The 16,264-nt window shown below is 42.2% G+C and overlaps 1 protein-coding gene across 4 annotated transcripts in view; it reads right to left on the minus strand.

Annotated features, from left to right (window-relative positions):
• znf423 (zinc finger protein 423) overlaps positions 1-15,950 on the minus strand; it is a 167,491-nt gene extending 151,541 nt beyond the window's left edge. For 3 of the 4 annotated variants that reach the window (XM_031294812.2, XM_031294811.2, XM_036003137.1), the window contains exon 1: positions 14,711-15,949. In XM_031294812.2, the coding sequence (XP_031150672.1) occupies positions 14,711-14,750 (40 nt within the window). In that variant the 5' untranslated portion in view covers positions 14,751-15,949. Of the gene's footprint in view, positions 1-14,710 lie in introns of all 4 variants that reach the window. The other variant, XM_036003136.1, reaches the window with a different exon arrangement.
• Between the last annotated feature and the right edge of the window lie 314 nt (positions 15,951-16,264).

A 16,264-nucleotide genomic window follows, 5' to 3' on the forward strand; every position in this document is an offset into this window, starting at 1 on the left:
GAACAATATACTTTCACCCAGGAAACTCGTGTTCGGGGAGGGTTTTAATCCAAACCACGATCTTTTTCCTAAACTTAACTAGTCGTTTTGGTGTCTAACTTAAGTGTCGTCGCCATATGACGCTCACTTTTTCTCAGCTAAACTCAACTACCACAGCTCCTGGATGAACCGCCATCTGGTGGTGTCTGTACCCGGATCACAGGCACCTAGTGGCGGCTAAACACAACTACCAACTGCCGCTGATACGGCAGAGATCTGTAGCTAGCATCACGGAGCTCTGTAGCGGCTAAACACAACGACCAACTGCTGCTCGGCTAGAGACTGCTGCTTGGCGTAACAGAGCTCTGTAGCCGGCATCACAAGACCAGCCGGCAGGTCGCCTAGTTTTGTAGGATATCTACAAATTGGTGTACATACATTTTTGTATTATATCGTATGGACCTATTCATGAGAATGCGTTGCAAACAAGTGCACATTTGCTCTCCTAACTTCAGCAAGTCTATGCTAAAACTGATTAATCTTGAGAATACACAGAGGAAAGAGAGCATGATGTAAACAAACACGTGTAACTTTTACGAATGTTGGAATAACATTTTCACTTAACATATTCATCTGGTTCTACTATGCTGACAGTGTACTAATATTGGCTTACTGCCTGACAGTTATTATACAAACATCACTCATTAGTTCAACACATACTGAATACAGTACATTTCATCCAAGAAAGTGTGAATGTTTAGCAGTTCAATCCATTTTAGCTCATTTTAATTAATGAAAAATATCTATAAATATTACTTTATAACTACCACATTTACATAACATATTTACCAAGTGCCATCAGACAGTCTCGCGTAACCGGACTTTCCTCCACAGCACTGCGGAGGAGGGTCTGGCTAGTCCACACAGCATTCCGGGATGGGAGAAAAACGTGCTCTGGTTTATTGGCATTTCTTTAAACCAATCACAATCGTCTTGGGCGGCGCTAAGCATCGTTTGGAGCAACGGCGCATCTGCAAAAAAGCCTCGGGAAGGAAATTTTGGTGGAACATGTGTACGTTTAAAGTAGGGCTGAACGATTTTTGAAAATAATCTAATTGCGATTTTTTTCCCAAATATTGCGATTGCGATTCGATATTCGATTATTTTTTTAAGCTCTTTGTCTTCTGTATTATTCAACAAAGAATAATAATATAATAATTTATAGTATGAACACACAATTACACAATAGACAGTTAATAAGTAAAAATATAGTATATAGTATATATACACACACACACACACACACACACATACATAAGTGTATTTTTTTTACAGTGCACAGAGAGGAGCTGCCTCCAGCCCCTCCCCCTCGTGAAGTTGCGTGCTGCCGTGTGCACTTGTTCAGAAAGGCTATCGTTACGTCAGCATGTTGCTGGTGTTCTTGTTCAGAAAGGCTATCGTTACGTCAGCATGTTGCTGGTGTTCTTGCCGTGGGATTAACTGTACTAATAAAACTGTTGAAACACCGCGGCCCCGTTGCTGTGAAAGCTCCCCGACGTCATTTATTAGTCTGATTGTTACCCCTCAGTGGCAGCTCCTCCACTCCATATCTTTATAACGGAGCTAACTGCTAACCGGAGCTAACCGCTAATCAGAGCTAATCGTTGCCAACCGAGCCTTGAGTTCTGTGTGCCTGTATCCATTAACTTCATGTTAGGCCTGCAGCGACGCGTCGATGACGTCGACGCATCGACGTCAAAATTACGTCGACGTCGTATTTTTGCGTCGACGCTTCGCCACACACATATGTGGGAGACCAAAACATTGCAGGAAACAGCAACCTCCTCACAGAATTCCCAACAAAGCCCTGCAAAAAGCCCCATGAAAAGAAGAAGTCCTAAAAAAACAGCTCGCCCTTAATCATCGAGGGAATGGGAATACTTAAAATATAGTCCCAAGTACTAACGTTAGCTAAATTAATTTCATGTTTGTGTAGTGTGTTGTGTAGCCTGCGCACTTAGGTGGTGCTAGCTAACTATCTTAGCTCTCCGTGCAGTTTGTTCGTGCTAGGTTAGTAGCTAACGTTAACGTTAGCTAGCTACTGGCGCCTAGGCAGCTGTGTTTAGCTAACGTTAGTTATCATCTAATGTTGGCTTGAATGGTAGCTAGCTTACAGCTGCAGAACACAGCTATCTATAGTAGCTAACGTTAGCTAACGTGAATGTTAGCTACTAACCTAGCACGAACAAACTGCACAGAGAGCTAAGATGCGTTGGTTAGCCTAGCACCACCAAAGTGCACAGCTGCATTAGCATGTAAACCTACAGAATAGCAGTTAAGAGAGTGAGTTTGATTATGCATATGCATATCAGGTTTTATGTTGGGACTGTTATGTTGTGTTAAACAATCCAAGGAATGTCTGTACTGTGCACTGCACAGTGTTTTTCTTTTTTGCACTACAACTTGATTTTTTTGAACAAGAGAGTTATGTTGGTACTGTAAAAGAGTAAACAGGCTGGCCTTTCATTTTGTATAACAGTAAAATAATTATTTTATTTTGTGTAAAGCAGAAGATTTTTTGCTCTGCAAAATTGTTTAATAAAGTATATTATTAAGAATTTTTTGGTATTTATTTGAGATACATTATGGTTTTTATTAATCGAGCAACAGAAAAATAATCGTTATATTAATCGTCCAATTAGTCGTTAGATTAGTCGACTAATCGATAAAATAATCGCCCGATTAATCGTTTAATAAATAATCGTTTACCCCCAGCTCTACTTCATGTATAGACTCAAGCCCGAATAAAACCCTTCATTTTATTAAAATGGCTGTAAAAGTTTTAAACTACAACTCAGAGTTGTTTGAATGACAGAAATCAGCTCAAGGTACGGCGTAGTGTGTGTGCGGAGTGCAGACTGATTTGCTCTCGCGAGTCATGCGACCAAATCGCAGCCTTTGCGATTAGGAAATCGCGTTTTAACATACCGCGATATTATCGCAAATGCAATTAATCGTTCAGCCCTAGTTTAAAGGATGTTTCAGTCGTGCAACAGAAAACTCTGATTGGACAGATAGTCTAGCTAGCTATCTGGATTTACCCTGAGAGAACTGAGAAAAAGTTAACCATAGTCCTCATAAAATCGACCGGAGTTTAAAACGTCAACACAAAGAAAGCCAAGGTAACCAATATCCGGCCTAAATGACTGAAACTGGGCGGAATTTCTCTCCGTCAACGGAGCAATCTCGGAAGTGGAACGTCGTGAATAAAGACTATCGGACAGTAGACTAAAAAAGAAAAAAAAAATACTGATCTGCTGAACACTGCCACTTTAAAAGAGAATATCATTTTAAGTTACAAAAACAGGGGATAATTAAATTGCAATGAATGAATATGTTACTGAAGATGAAGATTGTATGGAGGAATGATACATGATAAACAATTTCCTATTTTCATTTCATTACACACCCTTTCTATTCTTTCTTATTCAGCATGGAGTCTCTCTCACTGTCGCTCTCTTGCTCTCTCACTTTCTCCGGCTCTCTCTTGCTCCATTGTATGTCTCACAGCAGGGCGCCCTTGCCTTTTGACTGGGAGGTGAATGGAAAAGAGTGCGAAAAACCAACTGAAGACTAAAGCACTAAAAAGAAGCATCGGTAGGTCTATAGTGGGGCACACTACAAAGACCCGGCAGAGTGTCCTATAAAAAAGGAACACAACACAAGCAGCTTGTTCTGTTGAAAACTTCACACTCTGAGGACAATGCACATTAGTCTGGGTCCATGGTGTGTGGGTGGGGGTGTGTGTGTGTGTGTGTGTGTGTGCGCACACAAGCACGGGGAGCAAAGGCAAGCAGACATAAAATAATTGAATGGATGAATCTGGATTAAAAACAGAGGCCTTGGCTGTTTATTCAGACGAAGCAGCTGTACATATTGAAATTGGTAGACATGTAACCTCGATGCTATATTGGCACAGACCATGCATGAGGCTTACTTTGCCAAATAAAGTTGCTTAGGGAAAAAAACGGAATTGGATACCCGATAGGGCCCGTTATCGCGATATCAACTTGCACAGTAAAAACATCGCAAAAGGCTGCGACATATGGCGAAAGACACTTAAGAGAGTTTTTTAAGTTAGATGAAAGTGAGTATCAGTAAAAAACTAGCCTACGCTTTAATTTAGTCTTTTTTAATGGGGATTTTTATGTTCAACACAATGTTCAATTTGTTTAACAAAGTGTTGAATAATGATTTTATTCCGTTTTTTTTTTTTTTTTTATTCAACAAGCAATTTGCTGTATTTTAGCAGAATACTTGAAGCAGCAGAAATGCAGAACTGAGTACACTTTAATATCTGTTGGTTTATCGCAAATGATATCGTCATCGCAATATTTAACAACCTTGTCGCATATCGCATATTTTCCCCATATCGTACAGCCCTAATACCCGACTCCAAAACTAAGTTCAGAAAGAACACGTATTTTGTCTAAAAACCTGACTAGACCAGTGACTTTTGCCCTGGCTTGAAGCTCAAACTGAGGTTATGCGGGGTCAGACCAGGGGGCATAAAGCTCTAGAAGTCCTCATAGCCTACACATACACACACACACATTTCCCATTTCCCAAAAGTCAGCCTTTCATCAACAGCAGTACGTGCGCGTACGTGTGTCAGAAAGAGGGAGGGAGGGTAGCCCAATAAATATATTATGCAACAGCCAGGTGTGCAGAGGGGCAATGCTAATTGCCCCCACCACTAATGTTTAATGTACAGAATAAGAAGGAAAAGGAAGGGGGGAGGGATTATTAGAGGGAGGCAGGGAGGGAGGCAGAAGGCAAAGTAGAGGGGAGGAAGGAGTGGAGGAGTGAAATGCAAGAGGCTGCAGAAGGAGGGAAGAGGGGGACAAGGGGCTGAATGAGGAAAGGAATGACTGTAATTATGTCCAAAATAATAAGCTATTATTCCTGCTCCCATACCAGTTCCACATAATTAATCATATACATGGATGCCTACTGGCCATATCCAAATCATAATCTTGTTTTTGGAATCCTTGTATTTCCAAAGACTTAACAAAAGAAAAGAAGATTTGATTTCCATTGTTGCATATCACTGTAGATCAAATCATTTAGTGGTTTTTGACTGCTGCTCATCCCAAATCAGTAATGTTACGACATTACTCTGTGCTATAGTAACTTGTGATGATGACTAGCATTATTATATTTTACATGAAAGACTAAATGAATGATCAAATTGATTGATAACTATATTCCTCTTTAGTTGCTACACCAGTTAGGTATCCAATAAGCTTTAACTGAGACACACACAGGAAGACCTAACCAAAAACCCCAAACTATAGAGACAAATACACTGCAGGCAAACAGTCAGTGTGGAACAAAGACACAAGGCAAGCATTATATCTTAGTTAAAGGCTGTAAGAGATGCTTACACACATGCATACACACTCAGCCTTGTAGGAAACTTAGAAGGGCCCATGTCCTCTGACACTTTCTAGTGGAGGGGGGATACGGGCTAGGTCTGGATTGCCTAAGTAAGTGTGTGTGTGTGTGTGTGTGTGTGTGTGTGTGTGTGTGTGTGTGTGTGTGTGTGTGTGTGTGTGTGTGTGTGTGTGGTCACACCAGAATCATCTTTCTCTTCCTAAAAGCGGAGGGCATGGGCCTGCACAGAGCTCAGCTACACTGTGCGTGTTTGTGTGTGTGTGTGTGTGTGTGTGTGTGTGTGTGTGTCTCCAGAGGGGTGGGTGTGTGTTAAGGTCCAGTGAGTTTGCAGCTGATAAACGAGGCTAGCTAAGCTGCTACAATGGCACAGTCCTGGCCCATGACGCCCTGTTCTTACACACTCTCACACACACACACGTACATGCACAACTACACCAGGCAGGCCGCTGATAAGGAGTTGTCGCTGGCATACACACACCTCACTGAGGGACTTCACCCTTTCTGGACACGCAGATGAGTTCTCGCGCACGCGGGCACGCACACGCACACACACACCCCAATAAAAAGCCTACCAAATGATACGACCTTCTCCCATCCATTATTTCAGATAAAACCTCATTTTTGCTCAACACTGATGGAGGAATGGTACTTATCAAGACCATTAACCATTACAGCAGGCATTCTTTCAATATACCTGAGGTTATTGTCTGATACTTTGTGGCATAGACAAGGAACAGTATAAATTTGACTGTACTTTTTACTCATTTTGACTTGTCACAGTAGGAAAAGGACAGGTGAACTATTAACTTTAATGATGGCTCAATTTTGCTCTGTGTCCCATGACAGTGTGACAGTGAGCAAACGTGCACAATTCCAGGAACCCTGAAACCGAAGCAGCTAAATGTAATTCAGAAATCGTTAATGTTATTATTTAGACCTGTGCTCGTCTTACTGTGACATGTCAAAATGTCTTCCATAAAAAATGGCCTACTCTACTTAGTTCTGTTCTACTCTGGGCGTTCAATTGTGTACTAATTTGGTTCTAATTGAGTGCAGATCAACATGAGTCCAATTACATTCAATGCATGGTACTGCTGGGCTCCACCGATCACCAATTGCATTAGCTTGTTTTTGTCCCATTTAAAAAAACAATTACCAAAAACTCAAATCCACCCCTGCTGAGAAGTCAATGAAATTTCTAACAAAGCTCTCAGAAAGCCATTTAATGGTTCAGCAGGCTTTAATGCAAAGCCAATACAAGCTTTTATACAGGAGTTGACACAAACTGATTGCACTATTGCTAACATTATTTGTAGCTGCGCAAACACAAACGAGACAATCTGTCAAATTTTGGGTGTTAATAAGAGCAAAAAGGCATTTACGGCGCCTTCCCTTGCAACACATATACGATGTACCTGCAAAATGACATATTGTTGTCTTCAAGTAATCCAAGCCACATGTGTAGGGTCTCTGAGTTTTATATGAGCCAGTCGCCCTATGAATGTCTCTGTGCTCTGCCAAAGGGTGACATTAAATTATTCTAATGGTGAAGCCAGATGGGGAGAGAAAGGCAGAGAGAGCAAGAAAAATAGACATGAGAGGGAGAAAAAGGAAGAGAAATGAGAGATTAACTGCACTGTACTAAACACACCAAACTGATGCTGCTGTCACATATTGGGATGAAAGTAGGTTCCACAGCGCTTATATGAACAAAAATAACAGGTGCAAGTGGACATTGTCCTTGTACACATGACTTTCTCTTTGCACAGGTCAGTTCTGTTTTGCCTTTGTATGAATAGTATCATAATTAGATTCAGCAACCACCAAATGGCTTGTAACTTGATGACATTTCCCACCACAATTAATTTTTACCCACATTTGGCGGGTTGGCGGTTGTTAATTTCAAAGTCTTGAGCAGTTAATTGACAATAACTTTAACTCCAGGCAATGAGTAATTACTATCCCAGAGTCTCTTATTACATTTAAATCACATACTTACATGAATTATTATGCAGCCGTAACCAGTGTTTAAAAAGTAAGATGGTGTAGACTACAGCTGAAACCATTAGTCCATTATTTGATGAGTCGAGCAACAGAATCTGCGGGTATTTTAATAATCAATCATTTTAGTCATTTTTTGCGCAAAAATGGCAACTATTCCTAACTCCTCCAATGTGAAGATTTGCTGCTTTTCCTTCTTATCTTTATCTATCTCGTGTCTTTGGATTTTAGACTGTCGGTCAGAAAAAAAAAAGCAATTTGAAGACGTTATTTTGGGCTCGGGAAAACGCTCTGTGATTTCATTTCAGTTTTATAGACCAGACAATGAATCGATTGTAAGAGGAAATCATTGGCAGATTGATCTAACTGGAAGAAATCTGTCTGTCTGTATGTATGTATGTCTGTCCTCTGATTTTCTTGACTACCGTTCATCTGATCGACTTCACCCTTGGCGGGTGTATTACTGAGGACCTAAGGAAGCGCGTTGTCGAATGCTAGCTCTTGAGCTTTGCTGGATATATTTATAAGTAGTGTGTTAACTACACACTGTGTAATGTATTGATAGGCGAACCTTATTAACTGTTACACTGCAGAGTGGCATGCTGGGTACAGCTCGCTTTCCATCACTCACTACAGTTCATTCAGGACCAGATGAAGAAAGAGAGAGCGGAGATGTTCCATTGTAGCAAACTCAAACATTTTAAGCATCAGTGATGTAACTTTCGGAATGAACACGTTTGTTCCCGGAAATAGCCTGGTCCCAAATAGCTAGCTGTTGGCATGTATACTATAGCATTGCTATGGGACGCAACTATGGCAGTTGTATTACTCAGAGGACCCATGGAGGCCAAGCAATCGGCCCGTTCCGAGTTCTGAGTGGCCGCTGCACCAGTAACGACAATAATCTTTAGTCGCAGTCCTAGTGTAGAGACACTTAATTCCCTAGCAACAGTGCCAACAGTTTGACCAAAACAACAAACGAGTGGGACGGGGTATCATTTAAAATTCTTCAAACTCTTTGTCGTTCGCAACGTTGTTCATGGAAGAAGAAGAAGAAAAAAAAAAAAAAAAAAAAACTTACCACATCCAGCAGTGCGTGCAAAAAGTTGTACAAGAATAAGTAATTAAATGTATTACTTGACAAACCGTGGGCACAATTTTGGTCGGAGGTGAAGTAGTGTCAAGGGTGAACACTACACACATGAGCATGTCACTGTACCAGTGACTGGTTGGTCAGAGGTGACAGGACCAGTGCAAACAGCAGCTACAGTACGTCAGTCAGCTGAATACAGGCAAAACGTTCTCGGTAATTCAACTGAAAATCTGTTTACATAGGCAAAAACGTACACAAACTGGTGGAAGGTGGTGGAACCTAAGAAATTAGGAAGGGATGTAAAGAGAGAAAGAGAGAAAGAGAGAGAGAGAGAGAGAGAGAGAGAGAGAGAGAGATGCAGACAGAGAGCAAGAGATGGAGAAAGGAGGAGATTGAGCGGAAATGATGCCATTAGCCCAGAAGAGCTCGGCTCAACACACACCGAAAGCAAACCAAACCTCCCTCTCTCTCCCTCTTGGTCAAAGGGCTCCACTGACTCTAAACAAGACTCTAAACAAACCAAATCAAACGCTAGAAAGTAAGTGCTCCCTCCTTTCCCCCCCTCTCCAATCTTCCCAGCTCTCCTCCATCGCCCTGTCATATGCGCTCAACTCCCATTTAATGTCCTGCAAATGAAGCGGATTTATTAATGTGTAATTAAGTAATAATCATCGCTACATAATGCATGAGAGACTCAAGGGGCTTAGAGCTGGGAGGGAGAGAGGGAGAGATAGGATAGCGAGGCTGCCTGAGCAGACAGAGGGAGATTTTTGCTGTCTCGCCTCGCTAAAGACACACATTGAAAAAAGGATTAATCCATTGAAATAATATTTTGATAAGAGAGAAGCTGTGCTCTCTCATGTCTTCCTCCGGCTCACCCCTCCTTTCTCCTAACCCATCAGCTAGTTTCATGGCCCATCATCACGCCATTAGTCCATGTTCAATTAAGAGACTGCAATTAGTCAAGTCCCCCCACTGTTAACAAGGCCTAATCACTGTAAAGGCTAGACTGGTCAAGTAAATCCATCAGAGGAACTAAGTTGCAGTGGTGAAACATGGAGGAGCAGTAATATGAAAGCTAATTCGGCGGTTTGCTATGGCTAGAGATTGGTACATCAAAAAAAAAAAAAAAAAAAAAAACTAATAGTAGGGCTGGGAGATATGGAGAAAATCAAATATCATGATATTTTTGACCAAACACCTCGATGTCGATATTGCAACAATATTGTAAGGTTGACAATTGGTGCTTTCACAAAATATCTTCCACATTTAGATTGTAGATAAATAACCATCATAATGTGGATATAATTACTAAGTGGTTTGAGGTAAATAATAGAACAGCTAGAACAGTCTGGTAACTTCAGAAAATGACATCACTTTACTGTAATGCAGCCTTTGAAACCAGGAAAAGACTAAACTTACCATGTAACGATATTAAAATTCTTCAAAATCTAAGACGATATCTAGTCTCATATCACGATCTCGATATAATATTGAAATATTGCCCAGCCCTACCTAATAATACTGTAAAGTTTGCAAAGCAATGCACTAGAATATTTTTTTATTTTAATTTTCTGAAAAGGTTGCTAAAGATGTTAATTAAAAACTACAATCCAAATGGCAGCTCTAGATTATTGCATATGCAGCCTTTATAGAGTGTACACAAAGAGGAAAGAAAAATAAGAAAAATTTGAGCACATTTAAAAAAATAACAGACCTTGAAAAAGAAAATGACCAACCCAAATGCATGATGTTCATCCATGTTCCACATTACCGTCCATGCCCTAAATCTCACACTCTAACAACTCAAACAACTTTTAAAAATAAACACCACTCTTCCAGCGATATAACACTTGTTTGTTATTGATAGCAATACAATTAAAGTGATTTGGGTTTAAAGTCAGGTGAAAGCAAAAAATGCCATTTGCAACAACCGAAATGATGAATATGTGGGTCACAGGCAAGTGCATCACCCTAGGGCGTAATTTCCACTGGGGACAAAATCCTGTTTGTGTCCCCCCCACTTTCAAATTAGTTTGATATTATTTTATTTATAAGAGTCTGTGATTGGCCACTATTTTAAGCAATAAAGAAAGTAAGACATCTTTTTTTATACATAGTTTAGTACTATTCTTTCTGGCATAATGTCATTATGGTCAACTTAATTATTTCCTGGATTCTGTATCACCATAGTCCCTATAAATGTATGTAGATATGCAGGAAACGGGATTCAAATCAAAAATATTTTTCTGGGGACGGCCTCTAGCTCACCCAGTGAGAGCGTTTCCGCCAATGTCAAGTCCTGCAGCGGCGCAGGGTTCGAATCCGACCTGCTGCCCTTTGCTTGCTGCGTGTCATCCCCCATCTCTCTCCCCCTTTCATATCTATCCACTTTCGAATAAAGGGAAAAGCCCCAAAAAAATAATCTTAAAAATATATATATATATTTTTCTGGCAGAGGACCCCCCAGACCCCATGTTTTGTGTGTGTGTCCCCCCCCCCTCCCACACTTCTCAACGCAAAGTTACACCCTTGGTATCACCCCCTTTCCATGATCTCCCTATTCAGAAAAACTGGGACTAATTAAAGCGACAATAAAAGATCACCATAGGGTTGAACGTTATGACGATATACTGTCACAACGGTATAAAAATGTCTATCGTAGATATCTTCCTATCCCAGCAGAAATACTCATCTGTCAAGTATTTCATTCACATAGGAGTATTGAAAAATAGACTTTACAATGTGGTTATTTCATATTGACTATTTATCTATTTATTGAATTACCCAAAAACATGCTATATTGTGATATATATATATATATATATATATATATGGTTTTTAAGATATGAAATGACCTACATCACAATAGAAAATTTTGGCCATATCACCCAGCCCTATAGGCTATCACCATCTCACCAATAAGCTATGAATCTCATTTCTAGGAAAATAAAACAATCCTTTCCAGACCAGGGCCACTTAGAGTCAGTGCAAATCTAAAGCAGGATATGGTGGGACTTTGTGCTTCTTTGTTATTGTTTTGGCATGCCTGGCTGGCTGGTAAGTCCGTAAGCCAGCCAGCCAGTCAGAGTTGGGTGAGCAGGTGAAAGACAGAAGAACATGAAAACACAGATAATCCCCCGGCGATGCTCACCTCGCTCTGGCTTCCCATCGCTCCCTCCTTCCTGCCCACTCACCTGCTGTGTGCCACTGTGCTGCCCCCAAACACCTCTCCTCTCTCTCCCCTTTACCCTTCAACCCCTTTTTCTCCTCCATCTCTATCCATCTCTCTCTCTCTCTCTCTCTCTCGCGCTCTTCCATCCCCCTCTCCATCTTCCCCCAAATGCCAGGTCTTGCCAAGCTGTCAGTGGGGCAAGGTGTGGAGGGGAGATAGCAACACGCATGTACACACACAGATGCATGAGTAAACAGACACAAAACACATGGTGCTTATGCAAGCTAGACTGCAAGGACTGTGTTACCTTTACTGCGCGCGCGCACTCACACACACACACAAACAAACACACACGCACACACACAGAGTGGTGGTCGTCCGCCTCAGCTTTGCTTCGCTCTGCTTCGCTTGGCTGCCTGACTAAAGCTAAGCTCTCGTTATCCAGGCTGCTGAGACCAGGCTGCCTTAGTGACACACACACTCACACACGGAGACACACAAGGCGTGCATGACCATGATGCATGCAAATACAAGAATGTAGATGTTGCAATCATAAGCACGCATGCACGCGCGCACACACATACACACACACACACACACACACACACACACACACACACACACACACACACACACACACACACACACACTGACCGAGCAATGACAGAGCAGCAGTGGACAGATTTACCGGTCCACGGCAGCTGATCTGTTCTCTGACAAACTGCACCGAGCATCAACAACGCTACAGCAGGGGGCAATAACAACCACATTCAACCACGTCTTACACATGCTAATTAAGTGGAACTCTAATGTACATTCATACAAACTGCTCTAAACAAATGCTGAAACGATAACTTGACTGTTTTAGTTTTTAAAACACTCACTGGTTGTTACAGCTTTAATAATGTGAAGATTTGCTTGTTTTTCTCCATTTCGTACAATTATGAATCGATTGTTTTTGTCTGTTTTTGATTGATCAATTTTAGGACATTTTTAGGACAGTTTAGGCTCGTATAACCATTTTATCGTTTGACGTTCATAAGGGTAAAGGTATTAATCAATTGCATGCCCTTATTTAGTGTAAAAGCCATGGCCTCCAATCACTGCAACAATGCATTTCTTTTTTTCTGCACACAGACACAAAGAGGAAAAACATTAAGATATACGCATCGGTCCTTTCTCCAAAATACTTTACAAATTACAAAATAAGTAAGATCATGCTTGCCAAAGTTATAATTTTGGATATTCTCTTTTAGTGCCCCTCAAATTTACACTTCATACAATAAAATATCCATTTAAACCATCAAGTGTTGTAATTAACTACAAACGGCATTTATTATTTTCATGCTTAGCCAAATTTTAGTATACGCTAGTGGTCAGCGTGTATCAACTGAAAACTGAAACCAGCTTTTACAGTAGATTCCTGAGGAGGCTGTGGAATCTGCAAGCTACCGCATCACTCTCAATCACAGCCCTGTTGGCCTGTTCTGTGGACTGAACAGAAAAACAACTTGTTTCTTAGTTTTCCGGCACACATAGCCCACAGTGAAAGATATTACAACCACAAAACGTATCACAAAGCGACCACAATAACACAGGCTTCCAGTACTCTGTGTGGCATGCCTCTCCTACTATTGACAAAATGAAACCTGCCTGGCCTCAGATAGAACGGACTTGGCTTCACAACCTGTAGGAGAGGCTCCAATCCTCCAATAGAAAACATGCTGCTAATCAAACTAAAAATCCAGTTTAAACCACTGTCTGAAATCTGCTTGCTACCCAGATAGTCACAGAAAGGGAAAACCTATATGGTGGAGGAAACTGGGGGGGGGGGGGGGGGGGATTGGCAACCACATGGTCAGACCGTCCCATTGCCCATATGGGTCCCATAAAGGAAACATGGAGGCCAAGGCCACCACATGCCCTCATGCAAGATGCCCACTCACCCATGCACTGCAATGATTACTATTTTATGGTATTGGGAGAAATTGAGGCTTCCTTTAGTAAAAAAAAAAAAATAATGTTTTTTTTTTAAGTTAAGGATTTGAATCAAATAGCCTAAGTTTAGACTTTTAATAACTTTAGGAAAAATAAATCTGTGAATTGCAGTTAGTCTTCATATGTGCCCAACCTCACAGGACTTATTTTTAAATTAGGAAGGGAGGCCTGAAAACCTGAGAACTATTTACAGCAATATTCTAAAATCTAAGATTAAATACATTCATGTCCAGCAATGCATTGCACCTCCCTTAAAGTGTGTGTGTGTGTGGGGGGGGGGGGGGGTTAACATTAGCCGAAAATTAGAATTTGTAACCAATTTTTAACATTATTTTGGTTTAAAAGGAAACTATAAAGACATGGGGGCTACGTGACTTGGTTTGGGGGTCAACCAGCCAAATTTACTACAACAAAGCAGCAAGGGGCTGTTTAAAACAAGTGCAATACACCTCAACATGGGAATAATCCAGATTACATGGGCCCACTAAGTGAATTACAACAAGATGATCACAAAAAAGCACAACCCACGCTGTCAGAAAAGATACACCAGTGTAGGCTCATCTTTCAAGTTCTGACAGTGTGGCAGCTAATTGAAAACAATTAGCCCAGTGGAGCAGTGGACAGAGATCAACTGAAAGCTCATTTCTGACAAAGATATGACCATTTAAAACGACAAGAAGACAGTAGGCTAACATTGAACTATACCCTTACAAAGTAACCACTTTTTAACAATATCGTGACCAAAACAATTAGGCCTTAGTGAACCAACCGTAAAAGTGAGCACTATTTGCAAAGGTAATTGTGAGAGACACTGATTTAACTCTGCTGTAAAACTACACATAGATTTCTTGGGGGGGGGGGTAAATTGAATTAGCTAACTAGCACCAGAGTTTGACATGAAATATTGGTTCGTGGTTTTGGTCGCGTTGGCTTCTTTTCCTACTCCGGAGTGTAGTAGTGTAGTCTCCGTTCACATGAGATAGGCTACAAAATAAACTGTTTCTTACCTTTAACAGAACGCGGTTTGGCTTGTTTCCGTCTCGACATCTCTTGGTCTCGAAGTGCTTTATTTTTTATTCTTTAATTGTTTTTGTTCCGTTCCGTGTTTTCAGCAAACCATGCAGGCGGACAAAGTCGGTTCCTCCTCCACAAATTCACTGCTGCTTCTTCGCCTGTTGCAATGCGGCAGCTTCTGTCTCTGGTTGGGAAACGGCCGTTAGTCCAATGACAACAAACCACCCACACCGGGAGTGGAGCGGCTTGGAGGCGACACTCGGCTCCTCTGCGCTTTCTTCTGCAACTGTCGCTAGGGCTCGCGCAACCTGTAGCGTAAACGGGAAAAACTTCCCGTTGGTATTCCCTTCTTCGTTACAACGTGCCTCGACACCGACAGACTCGCTATTTTTGTTTCTTCTCTTTTGCCCCGCACACGTTTTGCTTTCTCCGGTGCAGCCCGGGCGCTCGTGCCGCTCCGGCTTCTGTCAGCACTATGGACCGGGGCGCGAGCTGCCAGACACGTTCGCGGCAAACACCTGAGCAGGTCCCAGCGCGGTATTGAAGAAAAGTGACAGCGGCACCGTCCGAGTGCGAGGTGGCGGTGCAACAGCGGTTCGTGACGGTCCAGGTGAAGAGAGGCGACGGATACTGTTCTGGGAAATTGCCTTCGAAATGAAACGTGGCGTCTTCCCCCGCGCTCCTCGCGGCTTTTTTTTTAGTTTATCGAAACTATTTCAGTCTGTTGTGGTTTGGTTTTTCCTTCAGGAAAGCTGCACCAAACCGACCAGCCTCCTGTGTTCCGTCCCGCTATTCTACACTAGACAGTGGTGGTGGTCTGGTGGCATGGACATTGCGCTCTTCCCCAACATCTCCACCCCGAGGAGAATAGCCTACTGCTTTTAACCCAAGCTTTCTTTTTGTTAATATTTCTCAATGCCCTACCGGCGGTATTAATAGCTAATATTTCTACCAGTCTAACCCTTCGCTAGCCTCTGTCTCCCTGCTTTTTCTTTGTCCTGACTCTGGCTACCAGTCTCCCTCCTCCTCTGCCTGCCTCTGCTGGCGGGGCTGCGGCGCAGACACACATAATAAAGCCAAGGCAGGCAGTGCTTGGCTGGAAATGTAGCCGCGTCCCAGCAGGGGGATGTGAGAGAAGGGTCCCGGCGGGGGAGCGCTCTGATCCCGCAGGGAGCAGCTCGGCACAGCCCGGGTTGGCTGAGGCAGAGAGGCAGGAGAGAGGCAGGCTGGGCTGACGGAGAGAGAGGGGAAGCGGGGGGAGAGTTAGGCAACAGCGCCAAGCTGTGGCCGACCGGCACAACTACAACGGGGACTCCGAGAATACAGAGGGAGGAGACAGAGGGAAAATATGGACTTGGATTAAAGTGGGATGTGGAAGAAACCCTAAAGTTAAAACGTGCAAAGTAGGCTAAGTTTGACGAACAAATGAGGATGGTTGAACAGCACAAGTAATCGAATCATAAAACACTGCTCAGCTATGGAGGATAAGCTATGCTGTCAGCCAGAAATAAGGAGAAGAAGATATAGGCTACTTTATTAATCCCCCA

The sequence above is a fragment of the Sander lucioperca genome, chromosome 7, assembly GCF_008315115.2.
Source record: "Sander lucioperca isolate FBNREF2018 chromosome 7, SLUC_FBN_1.2, whole genome shotgun sequence".
Lineage (NCBI taxonomy): Eukaryota > Metazoa > Chordata > Actinopteri > Perciformes > Percidae > Sander > Sander lucioperca.